Source organism: Pteropus medius, unplaced genomic scaffold (genome assembly GCF_902729225.1).
Source record: "Pteropus medius unplaced genomic scaffold, Ma_sr-lr_union100, whole genome shotgun sequence".
Taxonomy (NCBI): Eukaryota; Metazoa; Chordata; class Mammalia; order Chiroptera; family Pteropodidae; genus Pteropus; species Pteropus medius.
Window position 1 is genome coordinate 11318850 of NW_024351543.1, and position 22603 is coordinate 11341452.

The following is a 22603-nucleotide window of genomic DNA, read 5'->3' on the forward strand; positions in this document are numbered from 1 at the left end:
GGACCCTGTGGCCCCGCCCCTCGCTCGTCTCCTTCGCCTGCCGCTCGGGCTGCGGCTCCTCCCGGGGGCCGGTTCCCGCTGTCTCAGCCGCGGTGCCGAGGGGACACTGGCGTGACTGGCTGACCGGTCGTCGGCGCCTGGTGCCGCCGCGTCCAGCCCGGCCCCCCTGGCCGGGCCCCGGGACCGAGTTAGTCCTCTGCGCCCCGCGCCCTTTGCTCCTCGCTCTTCGCCCCGGCGGGCTCCCGGCGGGTGAGCCGCGCTCAGACCCTTCGCGGGCGGCGCCGCAGCCACAGCCCGCGCCCAGAGACAGGTAAGGGCCGCTCTTCCCGCCGGCCCGGGCGAGAGCAGGGGCGCGGGCCCCCTTCCCAGACTTTGCCGCCCGAGGAGGTCTTCGTCGCCGCTGACCCTTTCTGGGGGCTGGGCTTCCCTGCAGCTGCCCGAGTGCCCTGGCGGGCCCCGGGGTCGTGGTCGCCCCCTGCCTGCCGCGGTCCCCGGCATCACGCCTGATTTCTAACTCTCCGTCCGCGCGAAGGGAAGGTGTTACTCCCATTGTATGAGAAATTAAATTAGGCTGCTGTCCTTCTGCTTCGGGTGCTCGGGGTGCCTTCTTCTCCTTCCCAGACGCTGCATAGCCTCGTTTCTGTCCTCAGGCAGTCACCCCAGGGAACAGTGTCAGGCCGGTGGAGGGCGTAGCATTTTTATGGCTTTTTTTTTTTTCCTCTTCCTCCTTGACCCGAACCGAAGCGCGGGTATAACAGGCACTTGCTAGGAGTGTCAGGGTAAATGCTTGACTAATAAGGGATGTTATTCACACCCAGATTGTTAAGTTATGTAGTCCAGTCAGGCCTGCTTCTCTTGCCTGTGGATATACAGCAAGAAGCAAGAGGACCTAAGGAAGCCCACCTCTTATTTACGGGAGAAGTTGAAGTGTGCTCTACTTTTTCAATTAAATTAATTTTATTTTACCACGAGAGATACAAATATCAAGCTGCTGAGATACAGCTAAGGAAATATTGTATCCTAAACTTTAGTTTGTAGCTCATTTTCTTTTGAGTTTCCATTTAATGACTCAGCATTTCTGCCGTAAACAGAAAAACTGTAGAGTAAGTTAATCGACTAAAAGATATATGGAAGGATAGCAAAATGCCTATTAATTTTTTATGTTAACACAATGGGAAGAGAATGTGGATGCACTAGTGGCATTAGATGGAGAGCTGGGTATCGATGGATGAGTTCTTAATGTTTAAAATAACATTTTTTTCAAGATAACATTTTATTTGGGGGATAAATCTGTTTTGCAGAATGCGAAGTCTTGCAGATAAGAGTTGGCAGGGACTTGAGGTTTGCTGTGGTTTGAAAGTCTGCAGAATTAACCCTGTTTTACCAACATCCTGTTCTGTTTAACAAATATAGAGATGATGACATAATATTATACTCATGTAGAATAAGAATTTGGAAAGTGTGATTCATTTAGGAAGTTAGGTCACGACTTTGTGAATCATTGATATGGAGTTTAAGATTGAAGTAGAGGAAAGCTAAAAGTTTGTTACAGCCTGTTTAATTAGATGCCTTCACTCATTTTATAGGAGTGTTGTATTGTACTTGGTTAGGTTTGTTGCTGTATATTTATTGTCATGAAGTATAGTAAGGAAATAAAAACTGAACTTCTGTAGAATGTTTGAATTTAGAATTGTTTGTTGGTTCCTAGGTGGATTGTTGTGATTTTTATGCATATTTTGCCCAAGAACGGAAGATGAAGGGGTCTGGAAATAAATGTCATTGAAAAGGAGAGCTGTCATCTTTAAGGGAAAAGTTCACTGAAAGAATCTGCAGTATTCAAAATAGTCTTTTGAGTGAAAGGTCTCACCTATTTTGCTGAATCTATCCTTTAAAATGTGGAATGAGATGATGTATACTGAGTTCTACTTAAGTTCTGATATAGAAGAACGTGTGTATCAAAGTTATTATTGGAATGAATTCATTTCAAACTAGAAATAACTTCTTATTGATGAAATGTAACTTGATCATTTTGGCCTTTAAAGTGTTAAGCAAAATGACTTTGAATCATAAGAGTTCTTGATACTCTTAGCCTTTTTTCTTTTTCTTTCTTGAATTCAGCATATTTTACCTTCATTTTCATTTACAAAGAACTTTAACTAGTTATCAGTTATAATGGAATGGTAAGTTTACCCTGTTGGTCTTGCTTACCAAATTCCTTTAATTCTTAGACTAAATTTTGGCATTTTGTTTCCTTGGATATCTTATGTCCAAAGTGTTCTCTAATGCTGCTTTTTATTTTTGTCCAGCTAATAGTGACATAAGAGTTTTAGTTCCCCGTGAATAGAGATTCCCTTTTGGAAAATCCCTTGTGGAAACCACCGTCACTGACAGTCTTGATAGGTAGATATGCTAGAGAAGCCTTCCAAGGTCAGGATTTAAGCATCTCCATAATGAAAGAAAAAAGTGATAGGGAGAATATATTTAGCAAAGTAGATTTTTTTTTCTCTCTCAAAACAAAAACTAGATAGAAATAAGAGGGAGGGAGCAGTTTCTTGCAAAGCTCTTTGTGAATTGTTTATTTACTCTGCTCCTAGTGTGAAAAGGGACAGAATTGATGAAAGAAAAAAAAAAATTCTCACTGCAGTGTGCTGGAAATGTTGATGAGGATCACTTAAGAGGAAATAAAATTCTTCTGTCCTCACCATAAGATCATTGTACCTACAAAATAGAGGCCCTTTCATAGCCTTTTCCTCTTTGGAAGTTGCTTTCTCTGTGGTGAATCTGAGTAGAGAGATGGTCCTTTAACCGGGAAAATGTACTACCTTGTCCAGTTTGCAAATAAAGGATAGACTTTATACCATCATTCAAAACTCAACTTTTAAACTTCAGAAGGGAGGAATTGAACAAAATTACTCTATGAGTAAAATAACTTTGCCTTTTCCTCATTTTCCCCTTTAAGATAATTGATAAGACATCTTTTTTTTGTTGTTGCACATTGTACTTCCACATTTGAAGCTTTTTGGCCTACAGCAAGTTGGGCCAGACTTAAAGGAATCAAACAATGAGCTAAAAACAGGGTTTATCATATGTTATACTTTTTCATTTGGCCTGTTATTTCTTTATTTTGGTGAGGAGACAGAATTCTTGGAGAAACTGAGGTTTGCTTTGTATATATGCTTTTGTTTTGGTCCAGTGGTAGGGATGGCGATAGATAAAAGTGGAAATGGTTATGAAGAGGGAAGAAATGGCGTATATGAAAGGAGAGTGCTCACTTCATGGGTTCAGTAAATGTTTACAGGACTTTTTAAAATTGATAAAACATTTGAAAATGAGTGTTATATGGTGAAAAAGGAGTCTCCTTTCCACAATAAACTTATATTTATATTCTTTCCTCACTCCTCCACCCCTAATCCAAGCAACCACTTTTAATGGTTTCTGGTGTGTCCCTCTCCACACGTTTAGGAGTACCTTTCATTTTTACCCTTGATCTGTCTTAGAGATCTTTCTGTATTAGCACGTATGTTCATCTGCCTAGTGGAGATGAATGATAATTTATCTATTTTCCATAATTTACTTTACCAATTCCTTTTAATAGACATTGAGGTTGTTTTTAGCTTTCTACAAGCTCTCCTACATCAAACAACTCATATATAAGCCTTTGCCCTAGTCCATAAGTATGTATATGGAATTTATTTCTGAAAGTGTGATTGTAAGCTTGGGATTTAAGTTGTGAAAATCTAAAACTTTGTTTCAATTCCATATTGGGCTTTATTTTATAACAAGTTAACTTTTTTCTTAACGTGGTATAAGGAGAAAGGAGCTCTTAATTACTTTGTATTCTTTATCTTCCTCTTCATTTAAAAAAAAAAAAAACCGCAACTGTATTTTATAAGGCAATTTAAAATATTTTAGAGAGACACATAATTTTATTTGTACTGGTAAGGGTTAAAATACTGTATAGCTTGAAGAGTGGTGCTGTTGTAGACAAACCACTTCATTTGTATTTTGGTAATAGTTAAATGAATATCTTTTGTAGTAAGTTGATAGTTTTAGGATTTTATGACCAATATCAATGAAAAACATTATGTATAGTTAACTTCTTATCCTGCCGAAATCTGCTACTATATTATTAGTCATGAGGGAAATAAATAATCTACCTCTTTTTCCTTTATCTTCCATATCCTAGTCTATTTATAATAAAATAAACCTCTGTGGAGTTTGAAATACAAAAAATCCTTTTGCAAGCCAGAGTGCTACTGATGGATTAATTTCCCAAGGCAGGAGATGGGTACAGATCGAGTCTTTAGTCTGCAGAGCGTTTGTGAGCAGAATAAGGGAGGTTTAAATTTTAAATTTTTGTGTTATACGGCTCATTCTTGACCAGGAGGAGGTTCAAGAATCTTTGTCCTTTTAAAATGAGAGAGACTAGAGAAAAAAAAAGTGCTGAGGGGCTAACGTGTTATGATGAAATTGGAACTTGTGAGTGGCAGTTTCCCTGGCTGGTGCCCAGGGTCTATTTTGAGGCCTTGTCAAAGCTCGCCTGACAGAACCTACCACATAACTAATCTGTCCTGGCCCCACCGCGAGTCAAGAAGGTCTGAGGTTTGGGAAAAGTGGCAACCACAGAAGAGGGAGCTTATAAAGGACATTTGCTTTCAGAAGATTAAGGCCCAATTTTGGGGTGAAAATCAGCTTAGCATGTATATCCTAGGATCCAGTGTTTTGTCTTCCTTTTTAAAGGAAAGACTATGATTAAGGAAAACTAATGAAAGTATTTTAGAAAAATGTGCACAACGAGGAGCACAGAATTGTACCAATATTGATGTTATGTTCTGGTTCTTCGAGTGTTTGCCAAGAATCAGCTGCATGTTTTACAACATGAGAAAAACATTACAGTTACTGGCATAGGGAGGCCATGCCCTAGTTAAAATACTCTAATTCAATTAGAGACCTTCACACTTATCATTGGGACCAAAAGGACACTGGGAATGATGGGCTGTTTTACAGAATTATTTTGAGTTCATACAGAGAAATTAGCTTCTTTCCAAGTTCTCATTTTCTTCTTCCCATAGAACTGTTACAGTATTGTGTATAATTTCATGAAGTTATGTCTTTATACTCTTGGTTATTACTAGATGCTGTCTCCCTGCTTTCCTGTACCATGTGCTTTCTTATGAAAACCGTGGTGTTTTCTATGCTTAGTAAATGAAGCATTTGAGTTTAAAGTTCTTTAACTCATTTCACTTCCTAGGAAAGCTGTTTAAGAGCAGAGCTCCACCCTTTGGACCAAGGTTCATGTCACCATAATTAACCAAAGGCTATATTACAGTCAAGGTTGTTTGAAGAATTCAGTATGTAGATTTAATTTATAAATACAAAGCTAAATTTCCTGTGACTCCTGGAAATTTAGCTTTTCCCCTGCCCTGAGAAATTTGGATTGTTAGCATTCGATGATGATGATGTATTTAGTATTCAGTGTGAGGAGAAAAAAATAAACCAGAGAATTTTTCTTTCTTCTCTTTTCCTATTATCCGATTTATTCCTGTTATCTCCCTTCCCTATCTCAGCCTTCCACTCCTTCTCCTCCTCCTCTCTCAAAAAAAAAAAAAAAAAAAAAAAAAAAAAAGAGAGAAGTTGAAGTTAGAACAAAGCAGGTGAGAGTGGAAAAGAGGTAGAGAAAGCCTTGGACTACAAATGCATAAGAGGGTGTTTTATTTTCTCAGAAATGGTATATTAAAACCCTTACTTAATAATCATACTTAATCTTTGTCTATTTTCACTTTGAGCCCGTATGTCTTAGTTTTCCTTTATTATGAACAGCAAAATTTTAACTAGTTTTGATATGACATATCTTTAATGCTTTAGGAAGCAATTTTTCAGTTACTTGATCTGATCATTTTGTTATTCTTTCAACATCCCTCACTTTCCTAAGTAGAAACGTTTTAACAGCTGGGAGCAAACTTTTGGCTGTTTTCTAAGTATAGTATACTATATGCAGAGGATTAGGATGTTAAAATATTTATTTCCCTGTTAAATAACTTAAATCATAACAACAGAAAGTACAATTAATAAGCATACATGTTGTTGCTATTAAAAATTAAAAATATTTCAGTTATGTGACCCAAAGATTATAAGACTAAAGATAGAAAGAAAAAAATTCAATTTTAGATTAGATGTTTCTTCCTCCGTCATGGATATTGATATATTGGAAATGAGAGGGTCACTGTCCTTCTGTCTTTTCAAACTCACCGTTTGCTGTCCATCCAGAGTTTTTAAAAATTGTGGTAAAATACACATAACATAAAATGTACTACTTTAGCCATTTGTAACGTATAATTTTGTGGCATTAGGTACATCCACTGTTGTGCAACTGTCACCACCATCCATCTCCAGAACTTTTTCATCATCCCAAATTGAAACTCTGTGCCCATTACAATAACTCCTCATTCCCCACTATTCTACTTTCTGTCTCTATGAATTTGACCACTCTAGGTACCTCATATCAGTGGGATCATATAATATTTCTTTCTGTGTCTGGCTTATTTCACTTAGCACATTGTCCTCAAGGTTCATCCATGTTGTAGCATATATGAGAATTTCACTCCTTTTAAGGCTAAATAATATTCCACTATATGTATATACCATGTTTTGTTTATCCTTATATGTTGATGGACACTTGATTTTCTTTCACTTTTTAGCTATTGTGAATAATGCTGTTATGAACACAAGTGTATAAATAACTATTCAAGTTTCTGCTTTCATTTCTTTTGGGTATATGCCCATAAATGGAAATATTAGATCATAGAGCAATTCTGTTTAATTTTTTGAGGAAGTCATCATACTGTTTTCCACAACAGCTGCACCATTTTACAGTCCTACCAGCAGTGAACAAGGGTTCCAATTTCTCTCCATCTTTTTTTTTTTTTTTTTTTTTTAATGCCAACAGCACCTGGTCTTCCTAGGTGGTCTCTCATCCAAGTACTAACCAGGCCCAACCCTGCTTAGCTTCTGAAATCAGACGGGATTGGGCATGTTCAGGGTCTCTACATCTTTGACACCCTTATTTTCTTTCTTTCTTTTTTTAATAACAGCCATTTTAGTGGCTTTGATCCTTGTTTCCTTAATAATTAGTGATTTGAACATCTTTTTGTGTGCTTAGTGGCCATTTGTATATCTTCTTTGGAGAAATATCTATTCAACCCCTTTGCCCATTTTTGAATTGGGTCGTTTGTTTTATTGCTCAGTTTTAGGGGTTCTCTATATAGTCTAGATATTAATCTCTTATCAGATACATGATTTGCAAATATTTTCTCTTGTGGGTTGCTTTTTTATTGCTGATAGTGTCCTGGGATGCACAAAACTTTAATTTTTTTAAAAGTTTTTTAAAATTGTTTATTGAGGTAACATTGATTAATACAATTATATAATTTTCAGGTGTACATTATAATTTGACATCTGTGTATTCTATTGTGTGTTTACCACCCAAAGTCCAGTTTCCTTCAGCTACCATATATTTACCCACTTCACCCTTCCCCTACCCCATTATATTTGACCCCCCATACCCCATCTACCTCCCCGCTCCTCTCTCACCCCTTGCCCTCTGGTAACCAACCACTAGTCTATTGTCCATGTCCATGAGTGTCTGTTTGTCCTTTTCATTTGTTGCTTTTAGGTTTATATCGCACATGTAAGTGATATGTGATTTTCAACTTTTTCTGTCTGGCTTATTTCGCTTAGCATGATTATCTCGAAGTCCATCTATGTTGTTGCAAATGGTAATATTTCATTTCTTCTTATGGCTGAGTAGTATTCCATTGTATATAAGTACCACAGCTTCTTTATCCGATCATCTATCGTAAGACACTTCAGTTGCTTTCATGTCCTGGCCACCGTGAGTAATGCTGCTCTGAACATCGGTGTGTAAATATCTTTTCGGATAAGGATTTTCAAGTCTTTGGGGTAAATACCCAGTAGAGGGATTGCTGGATCATATGGTAGATCAATTCTTATTTTTTTGAGGAACCTCCATACTGTTTTCCATAGTGGCTATACCAGTTTGCAGTCCCACCGGCAATGTATGAGGGTACAAAACTGTAATTTTGATGAAGTTTTTTTTCTTTTGTTGCCTGGGCTTTTGGTGCCATATCCAAGAAATCATCACCAAATCCAATGAAGCTTTTTGCATATGTTTTTTTTTTCTAAGAGTTTTATAGTTTTAGCACTTACATTTATTTCTTTGATTCACTATGAATTAGTTTTTGTATATGATGTAAGATAAGGTCCAACTTATCCTGAATGTGGATATCTATTTTTCCCAGCACTATTTGTTGAAAAGACTGTCCATTCCCCCATTGGATCTTGGCAATCTTGTTGAAAACCACTTGACTATATATGCCAGCGTTTATTTTTGTACTCTCTATCATATTCTTTATGTCTTTATGCTAGTAACACACTGTTTGTTTACTGTAGCTTTCTAGTAAGTTTTGAAATCAGGAAGTATGATACCTCCAACTTCATACTTTTTCAAGATTGTTTTGTTTATTTGAAGTCCCTTGAGATTCCATATGAACTTTAATTTTAGGTTGAGTTTTTCTACAAAAAATGTCATTGGGATTTGATAGAGATTGCATTGACTGTAGATTTCTTTGGGTGATATTGGCATTTTAACAATATAAATCTTCTAATCCATGAACATTGGGTGGCTGTAGATTTCTTTGGGTGATATTGGCATTTTAACAATATAAATCTTCTAATCCATGAACATTGGGTGGCTTTTCATTTATTTCAATCTCCTTTAATTTCTTTCAGCACTATTTTATAGTTTTTAGTATACAGATCTTTTGCCTCTTTGGCTGAATTTATTCCTTAGTATTTTATTCCTTTTGATGCTATTGTAAATGGAATTGTTTTCTTAATTTCCTTTTTGGATTGTTTATTGTTAGTGTATAGAAATGCAATTGAGTTTTTTTTTTTTTGAATTGATTTTGCGTCCTACAGCTTTGCTAAATTTATTCATCCGACATTTTAAAAAGCTATTGTATTCATTTTTTTATTGTTATGTAACAAATTACACAAATTTAGCAGCTTAACACATATTTATTATCCCTGAGTTTCTGTGGGGTGGGACTCTGAGTATGACTTAGCTAGGTCTGTTGCTCAGGGTCTCATCGAGGATGCAATCGAGTTGTTGGCTGGGCTGAATTCTCATCTGGAGATACAACTGATAAAAATCTGCTTCCAAACTCATTAAGATTTTTGGCAGAATTAATTTCTTTGTGGTTTTAGGACTGAGGCTTCTTGCTTACTAGAGATTACTTGGTCAAGCTCTTGAAGGCTGCTTTCAGCTCTTAGAGGCAACCTGAAGTTTCTGGCCTCATGGCGTTTCTCCGATATGACCACTTCATCAAACCATCAAGGAAAGTCTGGAAGACCTGTGCTAGCTAGACAGTATTGTATAATGTAACATAATCATGGAATGACATCTCATAACTTTTGTCATATTCTTTTGGTTAGAAGCAAGTCACAAGTCCTGCCCACATTCTTGGGGAGGGAGGTGTTTACACAAAGGTGTGCACAGAAGAAGGGAGGATATTGAAGTCCTGCAACATTCCAGTTTTATAATTTTAAATCACTAAGTTGGTATTTTTATTGTAACTAAATATTGTTTACTGCTTAGCCAAGTATTGTATCATGATTGTTTCCTTTCTTTTTTAAGTTTCAGTTTTTCCAATGGGTAAAGAGTTACTTTATTTGTTTTTTTTTTTTTTAATTGGTTTTTGGCTTAATTTTCTATTCTCCCTATTTTCCCCAAATGCTCCAACAGATTTTTCAAGTGTTTGTTTTATCTATCTAATGTATTTTAGGCAAATACGAAATAATACAGTTTCAGGAAGAATAATAAAATGGGCACCTATGGTCTTACTACTTGGGTCAAGAAATGGATCATTACAATTATCCTAGAAGTTCCCTGTATATATCCTTTAGTGGCACCCCTTCCTCTCCAGGTGATCACAATCCCATTTTACGTATTAATCATCCATTGGGACCAACCCCCCGACCCTGCAATCCATCCCACCTTCCATATGTGTTTCTAATCCATATGCTGTTTAATTTTGAAAAACTGAATAGCTCTACCACCCTTTTGTGTTTATCAGTCAGATTGGCTAAACTACTTTAACAAACAACCCCCAACTTTCAGTGGTTTAACACAAAATTTATGTCTCATTCATATCTCTGTCTGCTGTTAGAAATAGTGGCAAAGGAATAGTTTGTTGTGCACAGTCATCCAGGCCCCTTCTATTTAGTGACTCTGCCATCCCCTGTGGCCTCAGAGACATTCACTGAGTTCTCTGCATCTGGCTGGCAGATTTGAGGGCAAAGACCTCAGTGATAGATTATGTGGAAAATTTGATGGGCCAGGCTTGGACATGGCATACATCACTTTTGCCCACATTCCATTGGCTAGAACTCAAATGGCTGCATGTAATGGCAAGGAAGTCCGTAAAATGTAGCATAGCTGTGGGCAGAAAAGGGAAATGGCTTGGTGAACAATAAGCCAGTCTCTGCCATAGTATGTCTTCCTAAGCCCTATATTGTTTGGTTTTGAAAAACTGAATAGCAAGCATAAACCTAGCTGTGAAAGGATATGTCCATGTTGCCACTATTATATTCAGGCTCCCAGGAGAAGATAAGCTGAACAGAATCTTCCTTGAGCCCTTACTGGTAAGTCACTGGGAAAGTTTGTTAGTCCTGGGAAACCTTAAGACCAAAATCAGGGCATCAGGCAGAGCTGAAGTCTTTACAAGGTACTAATCTAGAAGTGTGGTTGGGGGAGTATGCTTCTCTATATGTTTTTGCTTCTATACTCATCATGCTCTAGCTCTCAAGAATAGGTAAAAGCAAAACACTTTTGTGGTGTGAAATAAATCCTCAGCCAGTCTAGGCACCAGGGAAAGGGACAGCAAGAACTTCATCAACATTATGTCAAGGCAAACTAAATTCAGACAAAAACCTGGACAAGGCTCACCTCATATTAAAAAATCACAAAGGCTGTGAAGATTTTAGTGATGACAGTCTTCCACTATGTTTCTCGAATCACATTGCTTCGATCTGTAGCTTTCTTCCTGGAATATCTATCTTGCTCTCTGGCCCTCTTCTCTGTGGGATTTATTTTCTGAACGCTAAGCTTCCTTTCTTGATTTTCTCTTTTATTGGATGAAGTATGTCTTCTAGTAGCTGATTGACAAAGGGGTTAAAAGGAGTAAATTTTTAAGACCATATCTGAAAATGTCTTCAGTTATCAAGTATTATGAGAACAGAGTGGTTTGGACGTAGGCTGCTTAAAGATTGTCTATAATTTTCCTTCAGAAGTTTGAAGGAATCGCTCTATGATCTTGTTTCCAGAATTACTTTTGGAAATCTGAAGCCATTCTAGTTGTTAATCCTTTATACATGACCTGATTTTCCCACCCATGGAAGCTTTAAAATCATCCTTGTCCCCACTGTTTGAAATTCATGATAATTCATGATAAATTATGATAATTCACTATAAATACCTTGGTGTAAACTAAAGACTTATATTGAGCATTCTGTGGTTTCTTTGACTCTGGCAACTTAGTCGTTAACTTCTGGAAAGTTATTTTATTAATGGTATCTTCTCTCTGTTTCTCTGGTATGTGTGTATGTGGGGGGTGGGGGTGAGGGTGGAGGATGAGCAGGCATGGGAATGGAGAGGGTCAGTTTCTCTTTAATTTTTTAAAAAGGAGCCACCAGTGTTGGTATTAGGTATTTTATGAGCAGAAGTACATGTATCTAAAGGGGGAACTCATTGCATGTGTCTTTAGATTGTATTGGCACTTGGATTAGCGTCTCCGACAGCTGTGTTTTCAGCTGTGCTCTTTTCTCTACTCATTCTCTCGTGAACATTGTACTTATATTGCATTTTATCTTGTTGACTTTTATCTTTTATGGGCCTGACTGGTATCTTGCCTACCATTTCAGGGCATTACTTTGCCTTTCTATTTAAGATAGGTTTAGGCTACCTGAACCTGACCAATAAACACGGCTCAAGAAAGGGAAAATGTTGGCTTCTTCCTTTCTGCTACAGAAGTATCTCATGTCACTACTATTTTTTTTTTCTAATGATTGAGCTACATGGGTGGAAGGAATGATAGAAGTCTTCAAGGAAACCTGAAAATTTCAAAGAATTTTGCTCTAATGATAAAAACTTGTGGACTTGAAAATTGGTGTTTTTTTCCCCAGGACTTAGGGGACATTAGTGTTTGCTTCTTTGTTCTAAATGGACCTGTTGATTTGAGTCAGATTTCTAATTTTAAAGATTAATTCAATGGTGTTCATTTATTTAAAATTAGCAATGTGTTTTTCATTTACTTAGAATTTTATTTTGTTTCTAAAAGTGATGGTTAATGTTAATCTGGTAGAAAATTATAGTTTTACCAAAGATGACTAACATAAATTTTTATAATCCTACTTTGTTTATTGAAAACCCCAAAACACTGTGGAACAAAATTGAGAAAATAATATTTTTCTATTGCAATTCCCAGTTCCTGTGCCTTTTATTCACCTAGTTATGTACCCTTCTCAACCATTTTTTTCCCAACACTTTTTTATAAAAATTTTCAAACATACAGAAAAGTTGAAAGTTCTACTGTGAACACTCATGTATCTACTTCCTGGATTCTACTATTAATGTTTTATTATACTTTATCACCTATCTATCCTCTTTATCTATTCCTCTATCCATTATTTCACATTTTGGGAGATGCATTTCAAAATAAGCAGCAGATATCAGTACACTTCATTCCAGTTCAATATTAGTTTAGAGGTCTTTTCTTTTGAGGTAAAAATTACATAGAACGGTATGCATAGATCTTAAGTGTACCATTTAATGACCTCTATCTTCTTTTTCCTTCTAAGTCAAGTTTTCTAATAAGGGGACTTAATACCCATTATAAGTCCACACTCCCAAACTTGTGTATTCATTTAAATTTTCAAAAATAGACTTTGAATACCACAAAGTATCTTAAAAATTTCTTTATTTTTGTTTTTATTGTGTGAATGCGCTGTATAGTATAATGATTATAGTTAAAGGCATTTTTATTTTTCCCAGATTGTTCTATGCTTCAGCAAAAATTCTTAATGTGGCTAATGATATCACATAATGCATGCTGGAAGAAATAACTTGAAGATATTTTTGTTACGTAAAAGTATGAAACTGTAAAGAAAAGCAAGGATTGCTCTTTTGTCAACTTTATTAGCTAAATATATAAAAGAAGTAGTTAATTCAAGATACTTTAAACATTTATGAAGTGTTGTATAAGTTTATTAAGTGATTGCATTTGTCTTAACTCCTTTGAGCTTCACATTAACCATGTTAAATAGTCGAGATAGTTGTTTCTGCTCTATAGATGAAGAAACCAAAGCTTAGGCAGTAGGAAGGGCAATTGGTTGTGCAGTCAGTTGAACTCAGATTCTCTCACTTGAAATTTCATCCTATGGCAACAACTGCAGTCACACTAAGTCTTTAGTTCAGGTACCATTTCAGATACTGCAGTTTGCTTATGAATAACTACCCAGTGTTTTATTGTGCAGGCCAGTGTTAATTACAATTCCGATGGAAAGACCATGCCAATGTTTTCTGAGTTTTCCATGATGAAATACTTAGATATAAGGGAACTGCAACTATCAGTGTCCAGACAGAATTAAGTGTGCTGTATTTAGAATGTGACATGATGGCATTACATACACATTCTGTTCTCACAAAAGGGAACAATATCATGATTAAAGTGCCACTTAAGGTGGCAAAATGCCTGTTTTTTCAGAAATGTGTTATATTAGAAGCTCCTTGGGGAAGAGAAAGCCTTTTTGATATATCTGTCTATTTTGGAAGGTTTATATTCCACAACATTCTGAAGGTACTTCCCTTCTTTCCCTTAGGTAGACAAATACTTAATGGCGAAACCATCTGGAGAAAAATCAGTGTGACATTGCCTAGGTAAAGGACTTCACAAAAAAGCAGGCAGTTTTGTTCTTTTCAGTGGATGTAAAGGTTCAGCTCTTGGTTTAGTCAGTACCACTAAGGAAAAGCTGGAAGAGGAGAACATAGCTCCAGAAGAAAAGGGTTCTTTTCTAAATGTGACATGGGATAGAACCTGACTGAAAGTTCTATCAGGATCAGAAACTGGAAATAATCTATTTGAGTCTACGTCCTTATTTTTGTCATCTTGTTGAAAAGCACTTTTCCGTTGGATATGCCAGGAATCTTATTTCTTTTAAGGATTCTCTCTATCACTGATATAGAATGTTCTGGAATTATTAGAAGATCGTTTGCATAGGAGCTGAAAACCTTTAAGGATACCTGCCTGCAGAATACAAATTATATAATTCTTTCAAAAGCACTAGATTGTTTTTTTGAAATAAGTAATAGTTAATCTCCCTCTTGTACAGTTGAAAAAGGTGATAGGACCTGGCCTGTCAGTCAAGTAAACACATAGGAACCTATAGATAGGATAAGGGAAAGGAAGACAGGACATTTTTCCCATTTCCTACTTAGCCTCTGCCTGTGTTCCTTTTCTTGTTATTTCTCTCAGGTTAGCCTGAAGCTTGTTGAAATAGTTTTGTTTTGAAGCATTTTTTAAGAAAAGATAATTCTTTATGTAAATCTGTGTGCTTGGAATATCCTGGCAGGTCTAAGGTCTAAGGGAGTGTTAGTTGAGAAAGAAGCAAAATAGATTCTGGGGAAAGAGGAGAAAGAAATATATTCAAAAGAGTGACACCAGCCGTGGCTTTAGATAGTGTGTCTCAGCTGTATTGCATATTGTACCTAATTTGTACCTAATTTCAGTGCAGTCCACTTGGGGGCCAGTTTATTCTTTGAGCCTTGGATGTGAATGTTTTTATTTTTTTAAAATGCATCTCTCTCCAATGCTGTTGAAATTTTAGAGAATCAAGAATGAAAAAAAAAAAAAAATGCAACCGTCATCCTATCCTTCTAATGAAGCCACTGTTACATATACTTCCAGCCAAATCTTATTTCTTTTTTAAAAAATTATTTATCTTAGTTTCAAGTATACAGTACATTGGTTAGACATCTATATAGTTCATAAAACGATACGCCTAATTGCTCCCTCCCTCTCCCAACCCTCCACCTAGCCAATATATTAATGCTAACTGCATTCCCTATGCCATGCTTCCCATTCCCGTGACCGTCCATCAGCTACTAATTTGTACTTCTTTAACCCTTCACCCCATTCTCCCAGCCCCCCAAATCTCCTTCCCCTCTATCCGTCACCAAATTGTCCACTATATTTGTGAGTCTGTTTTTGATTAGTTTGTTCTTTTAATTCCTTAGATGCTGCATATAAGTGAAATCATATAGTGTTTATCTTTCTCTGTCTGACTTAAATACCTTCTAGGTCCATCAAAGCAATATCTTTTCCATCCCTTTCCTTTTAGTCTCTGTGTTTTTTTAATCTGAAATGAGTCTTTTATATTTATTCTTCTTAAAGAAGTCCCTCCAACATTTCCTGTAATACTGGCTTGGTGGTGATAAATTCCTTTAACTTATTTTTGTCTGGGAATCTCTTTATCTGTCCTTCAACTCTAGATGATAGCTTTGCTGGATAAAGTATTTTTGCTTGTAGATCCTGGGTCTTCATCCTATCGAATATTTTTTTGCCAAGCCCTTCTGTCCTGCATAGTTTCTTTTGAGAAATCTGCTGCCAGTCTTATGGATGTTCCTTTATAGGTAACTATCTGCTATTCTTTTGCTGCTTTTAATATTCTTTCTTTGTATTTAACCTTTGGCATTTTAATTATAATATATCTTGTTGTGAGCCTCTTTGGATCCCTGGTTTTTGGAATTCTCTGAGCTTCCAGGGGTTTTATGTCCATTTCCTTCACCAGGTGAGGGAAGTTTTCCATCAGTATTTCTTCAAGCAGCTGTTCAAAATCTTGATTTTCTTCAAGTATGCCCATCAGATGGATATTTGGACCCTTAATAGTATCCTATATGCTCCTTAAATTATTTTTATAGCCTTGATATCTTTTTTTTCTTGCCATTCCGATTATGTGTCCTTGGCTTTCTCATCCTCTAGATAGGGCATTTGATCCTTTTCTTTATTCACTTTGTTTATTCCTTTGTTTATGCCATTTAATATACTTCTCATCTCAGATAATGCGTTCTTCATTTCATATTGGTTACGTTTTATAATTTTCATTTCCATTTTTATGTTTTTTATCTCTTCGTTGAAGTTCTCACTGAATTTATCTACTCTTCCCAAAAGTTTATTGAACATCTTTATAACCAGTGTTTTGAACTCTGCATCTGTTAGATTACTTAACTCCATTATATCTGGATCTCTGTTCTGTTCTCTCATATGGTTTCTGCTTCTTTGTCTTCCCATTTTGGCTGCCTTTCCGTGTCTATTTCTATGTACTAAGCAAAGCTCCTGCGTCTCCCGGTCTTATTAGTGTGGATTTGTGAAGTAGGTGTCCAGTGGCACAGTCCTGAGAGGAGTTCAGCTGCAGGCCAAATTTAGCCCAAGCCTCTTCTCTTCTGGGGCCACCTGTCATGATTCAGCAAGCAGTCCACAGATGCTGTGCTTATAGTTGCCTCAAAAGGGCACATCAGAAACCGAGGCCAGCTGCCTCCAGTGTGAGTCTAGGCAGTGCTCAGCAAGGAGCACCTGACTCGCTGAGGATAAACCTGGATGCGGCTTGGGTGGGGCCTTGAGTTGGGAGAGGTGGGGTTTCAGGGAATCCTCTGGGCGGAGCAACCTCTGTTATCCAGTTTGATGACATCAAGGCTATGGTGGTGCTATGTCCGCACACTGGGACCTGGAGGGCTCAACAGGGAACAGTGGATACTGCCGGCACTTCTGTATAGAGCGAGTTTTGCCTAGGCCCTCACTCTGACAATGTCTCCCTGTAAAACCCTGGTGCGCCCTGCGTGTAGCCATAGCGGCGCTGGTGCTCAGAGTGAGCAGGTTTGTTATCAGGAAAATCCGCTCGTGGCCGCAGCCCCTTTAAGAAGCTTCAGCCGCTGCCGCAGCCTCCGTCTCACGCAGCTGCTGTAGACCAGGCAGCCCTGCATCCTCGCCCCGTCCTACCTTCTGCCATTGCAAGATGATTTCTTGGGTTTCTCTCTAGTTGTAAGGCTTCTTCATCTAGATCCCAGGTGATTTTTTCTTGTTTGCTGCTCCTTGTTTCTGTCACAACTTTGATTTGGTTGCCAGAGGGAGGAACAGAGCCTCTATCATCTATGCCATTTTTTTTCTTCCCCCGAATCTCTTTTTTTTTCTTCTGTGATTATTTTTATGTGTCTAGAATTAGAAAATGCCTACGTTTTTGTATCCTACTTCTGTGAAATGGTTTTCAGTGTGTCCTTGGAAAACTGGCTGAAGGACAAGGGCGTTAGCTAATTTGTCACTAGTCTGAAAGGGAACTTTGAGCATGATGCTTTTTTCTCAATAGGTGATTAATATTTGTATACCATTACTATTAAGTGATTAATGATCTTTAAATTATGCTGAGGATGGAGATGATGGGAGACTTCTGAGAAAACTCCTCTGTGCTTTTCATAAATTGTCCTGATTCATGGCTTGGATTTATCAGCTGCTGCTTTCAGACATCAGTTTTTTTGTTTGTTTCCATTTATAAGTTTTTTTTCATACTTATATCTAGATGTATTTTCTATGGCAGAGTCAGTCTTCATTCTGATTGACAAACTTAACAAGCTAGCTCCGTGAGAATAAGAAATGGTGTCAGGTAAGAGTTGAGAATGGCTTGAATTTTATTGTAGAAAACCTTTTTGGAAGAATAGAATGACAGAGTGGTTCTGTTTTATTTGCCTAAATCAAGTAAATTTTAGTACATTAAGTTCACTTATAGTTTTAATATAGTTTAATATATTAGGACAAACTTACTTGAGAATCTCTTTGTGACTCATAGTGTAATGAAATTTGCCAGTTTATTTTTGTTAAAGCTACGAAAAAAATTTAAGTTAATGGATATTTAGCTAAATGAGCTAGCTGTACTAAGACTATAGGAGAGAGGGAGTCATACAAATTAGGATACATTCTCTCATGAGAATCTTTAATTTCAAATATGTACCACATGTTAGAAAGTTTAGATGGTCTTTATCATCCTTGTTATTTAATCCTAAAGGATTAATTCTTCTCTATTGTAAAAATAAACTTTTCACAATTATAACAACAACAATAGATCCATAGATATGTTCTTAATCGTGAACCTATGTCAGTTTTGTTCATTCCTGTATATTCACCTACCATAGTCCTATCAATAGCAGGCACTCAGATATTTGTTGCATGGACAGTGTTGGTTACTGTTAATTGCAGTATGGTAAACCTTCATTTAACCTTTTATGTGGTAATAGTTTAACTGAAATTGTTTCTTAAATTACACTAAAAAACCAAGTTACCTTTGTAACTAAGGCACTATATTAAAAATTTTTGAATAAGTTCTCTCCAAGTTTTAGGTTAAATGTCTTTTCTCAAATGTTTTTTTTTGCTCTGGAGTGGAAATAGATTTTAGAAATAGCTGTAGTAATCTTAAACAAGTAGAATCACCGTTGGCTGCAGTTTTCTGAGGGTAATATAACATATTCTCATAAGCTTCCATGGGCATTATGGTAAAAGAGTTGGGAGGTTCAGTAATTAGTATTAGTATAAATTTAAATATTCTAAAATCTATTGGAATAATTTGATAATGAGAACAAATATTCGTGATTAATTTTAATTTATATGTAAATACATAAATATAATTTCTCTTTGTTAAAAGTCAATCTATAAATGAGCATTAACATTGCACAAAGAGAAACATCTTAAATTATTCTGTTTCTGTTTATTTCAGGGCTGACAAGAGTGAAATCACTTTTCAGAGTTAAAAGAAGATCAAGAAGACAAGATGGGGACTCCTGGTTCAGGAAGGAAAAGAACACCTGTGAAAGACCGATTTTCTGCAGAAGATGAAGCTTTGAGTAACATTGCCAGAGAGGTGTGTGGAAAACTCCCTCTCAACACTGACATGCACAGATGAGAATGTTTTCTGTGAGAGCAATACAGACATTCATTGAGCTAGTTTCAGAATGCTTACTGTGAATAAAATGTTGTATCTGGCTTCTAAAATACTGTATTAAAATAAAATATAGTTATTATCTTTTTACTTGGATATCTATCTCATCTAAAATTAATTTTTCATTTTACTTTTGTGGATTATTTTAATTCCAGGTACTTGTCCTAATGGGACAAGTATTGAAATTTATAAATAATCTTTAGCATTGAAGCGTAAAGTAATGAGAATCTTAAAGATATGATAAATATTTTATAGAAATGCTTTTTGGGCTATATACGGTTAATTTATTCCATGGGGCACTGTAAAAAGGTGGACAGAAACAATCCTATTTGGTATCTGCTCAGTGTCTTTCTGTTTTCTTTTTAAATATTGCAGTAGAATTTTTATGTTTAACTTTTAGCTAGTAACAGGGCTTTTGAAGCATTTTTTGTTTCAGTTTGTTGACAACTCAGAAAAAAGAAAAAGGGAAAGAAAGGGTTGTCACCTATTGAATCACTGGCAACGTTTCCTATTGCGTATTGGAAATTTAAGGTAACTCTCAGCTGTGATTTCTTAGTGGGGTGCCAACTTTGTTTCAGACTCTAATTCTATCTACAGTTCCAGACCTGACCATAAACTAATCTAGGATACAAATTGCTTAGAGTACTGTATTATTAAATTATATTCTTTTGGTGAGAATTATTCCTTTGTCACTTCCTCTTTGTTATTCTTGGTAACTAACTCATTTAGGGCTAGTGCTGTTTCCTTTTGACATATTACACAGTCTTTTTTGACCCGGCTCATTGTTATATTTTTCCTCTGGTAAGCTTTTGAATTAGAAGTCAAATTCTGTAGGAGGATATTTGAAACAAAGAAAAGTTATAAAAACTGATGACAAAATTTATATTACTTTAACAAAATTACTTTAAAAAATCAGGGAGATATTTTTAGATAAAAAGGTAAAAGATATTTAAAAATGAAATAATAGTACATTATAACAATCTAAAGTATTTGCATGAATGAAGTATCTTGGAAGCCACATAGTTTTAGTTGAAAATTGAAACTACTCAAAATGTTTACTTCCAAATTTGGAGGGATATAACCAGATGAATAAGGGGAGAAAATACCAGCACCTTCTAGTCTCATTTTATACTGTCATTAAGTATTTGACCTTTTTTGGATAATATTCTAACATCCAGTATTTAACATCCAGTGCTTACTATGTGACAAACACTATTCTAAGTATTTAAAATACATTAATCAGTTTAATTCTCACAAAATTCTGCGATTGGTTTTATTATTATCTTCATTTTATTGATGAAGAAACTTCCCTAAGGTCATATAGCTAGGAAATAGCAGAGCTTTGATTGAAACACATGAACTCCGGCTCCAAAGTCTGAGCATTTAACCACTCACTCTGCTATACTGTTTCTGAATCTTCTCCAACTCCTTCATTAATAGCTTGTTTTTCTGTAACTTTTGAAAGCACGTTCACATCTTAGTTCTTACAAAAACATGAGTTAGACAGGATAGGTATTATTATTAGCCTCACTTATAGGTGAAGAAACAGATGAAGCTGAGAGATAACTGTCAAAAAGGTTTCAGAACTGGAATTCGAATTCAGCTATTTAAAGCCATTGTTTATTTTACTGTACCATATTTCCAGAAGAGGTGGGCTTTGGAGACTGTGGCTTTAATTCTAACCTTTTTGTTTGCTAGTTGAATAATTTTGTTAAGTAATTACTCTAGACTTTGGTGCCTTCTTCTATTAAATGTGAATAATACTGTCTTCCTGTCTTACAGGGCTGTTGTGATAACTAAAGGAATAATGCATGTAAACCTTTAGTGCAGTGTTAGGCTTGCAGTAAGCTATTTTGTTGCTTATTAAATAGAAATAGAAAGTGAGACTAGAGGTAAAATAGTCTCTTTTTGTAAAAAGAAACTTATTAAGGTAGGTGTTCTAAAACATGGTTGATCATCTAGAATCTCCCAGGGAGCATTTTCAGATTTTATAGATTCCTAATCTATACCTCATACTTAGCTAAATCTGAATCTATAGGATTCAGCTCAGAAATCTATTTAAAAACACACATACACACACCCCGCACGCACCCCGCACGCACCCTGCACGCACCCCGCACGCACCCCACACACTCCGCACACCATCCTAGAGCACTTTGATGGCAAGTCGGGTTTGGGAACCATGAACCAAAATACACAGAAGATCCTATCCTGGATGTTCCTATTTTAAAAATTGAGATATAATTGATCTATAAATTATATTAGTTTCAGGTGTACAACATAATGATTCGATATTTGTGTATATTGCAAAATGGTCACCACAGTAAGTTTAGTTAACATCCAACATTGCACATAATTACAAATTGTTTTTTGTGATAAGAACTTTTAAGATCTCTCTTAGCAACTTTCAAATATGCAATACAGTATTATTAACTATAGCTACCATGCTGTACATTACATCCTTATGCCTTATTTATTTCATAACTGGAAGTTTATACCTTTTGACTCATTTCACTCGCCCACCTCCCCTGCCTCTGGCAATCTGCAGTCTCTTCTTTTTATCTATGAGCTTGGGTTTTTTTTGTTTTTCAGATCCTTATATTAGTGAGATCATATGCCATTAAAGTCACAAGTGTCAAGATTTCGTAATTTTTTTATCGCTGAATAATATTCTATTGTGTGTACACACATACACATACCATTTTTTTTAATCATTCATTTGTTGATTGACATATCTTGGCTATTGTAAAGAATGATGTAGTGAACATAGGGGTGCATATATCTTTTTTAGTGTTTTCATTTTCTTCAGATAAATACCTAGAAATGGAATTGCTGGATCATATGGTAGTTCTGTTTTTACTTTTTTGAAGAACCTCTGTACCATGATCTCCAGAATTCTTTCCATTTTGTACAACTTGAGTGCATTTTAAAAAGATGTTGAAAAGTTCAAAGACTGCTCTGCGAAGGCGGGAACGTGGATGTATTTAGAAGTCATGTTTTGTCAGTAATAGGCATGTTGCTGCTTTGCTGGGGAAGCATGGGCTGTCACAGGTCTCAGAAGAGCTCAGAAGAGCAGGTGTCGGAAGGGGTCACCAGCAAGTTCTCTAGAGTATCAGAAGACCGATCTGGATGCTTGTCTTTTTTGTTTGCTTGGCTTTGATTGTTTCACATGTTTGGAGAAAATGCAATTGGAGGGTTGGCTTTCAGTGAAAATTACCTGAAAGCACAAAATTTCAAATTGAGGAGCCTTAGGCAGCTAGCTTAAAGTTGGGCAGTGAAAAGGCCAAAAGGAAAAATATTGACTCATTTGAAATTTGATGTTGGAGGAGAGCTTTACAGATACCCTGGACCGCCAGAAAGACAAGTGGGTTCTAGAGCAAAGTAAGCCTGAAACATCACTGGAGGCAAAAGCAACAAAACTAAAGCTGTTTTACTTCGAGCACATCATGAGAAGACAGAGTTCTTTGGAAAAGACAGTAATGCTAGGAAA

General features: G+C 36.4%; 1 protein-coding gene across 26 annotated transcripts in view; it reads left to right on the forward strand.

Annotated features, from left to right (window-relative positions):
• Positions 1–44: 44 nt before the first annotated feature.
• LRRFIP2 (LRR binding FLII interacting protein 2) overlaps positions 45–22603 on the forward strand; it is a 100920-nt gene continuing 78361 nt past the window's right edge. For 5 of the 26 annotated variants that reach the window (XM_039843334.1, XM_039843345.1, XM_039843336.1 and 2 more), the window contains exons 1-2: positions 50–310; positions 18892–19035. In XM_039843334.1, coding sequence (XP_039699268.1) covers positions 18946–19035 — 90 coding nt within the window. In that variant the 5' untranslated portion in view covers positions 50–310; positions 18892–18945. Of the gene's footprint in view, positions 311–18891; positions 19036–22603 lie in introns of all 26 variants that reach the window. The other 21 variants (XM_039843344.1, XM_039843346.1, XM_039843349.1 and 18 more) reach the window with 14 other exon arrangements.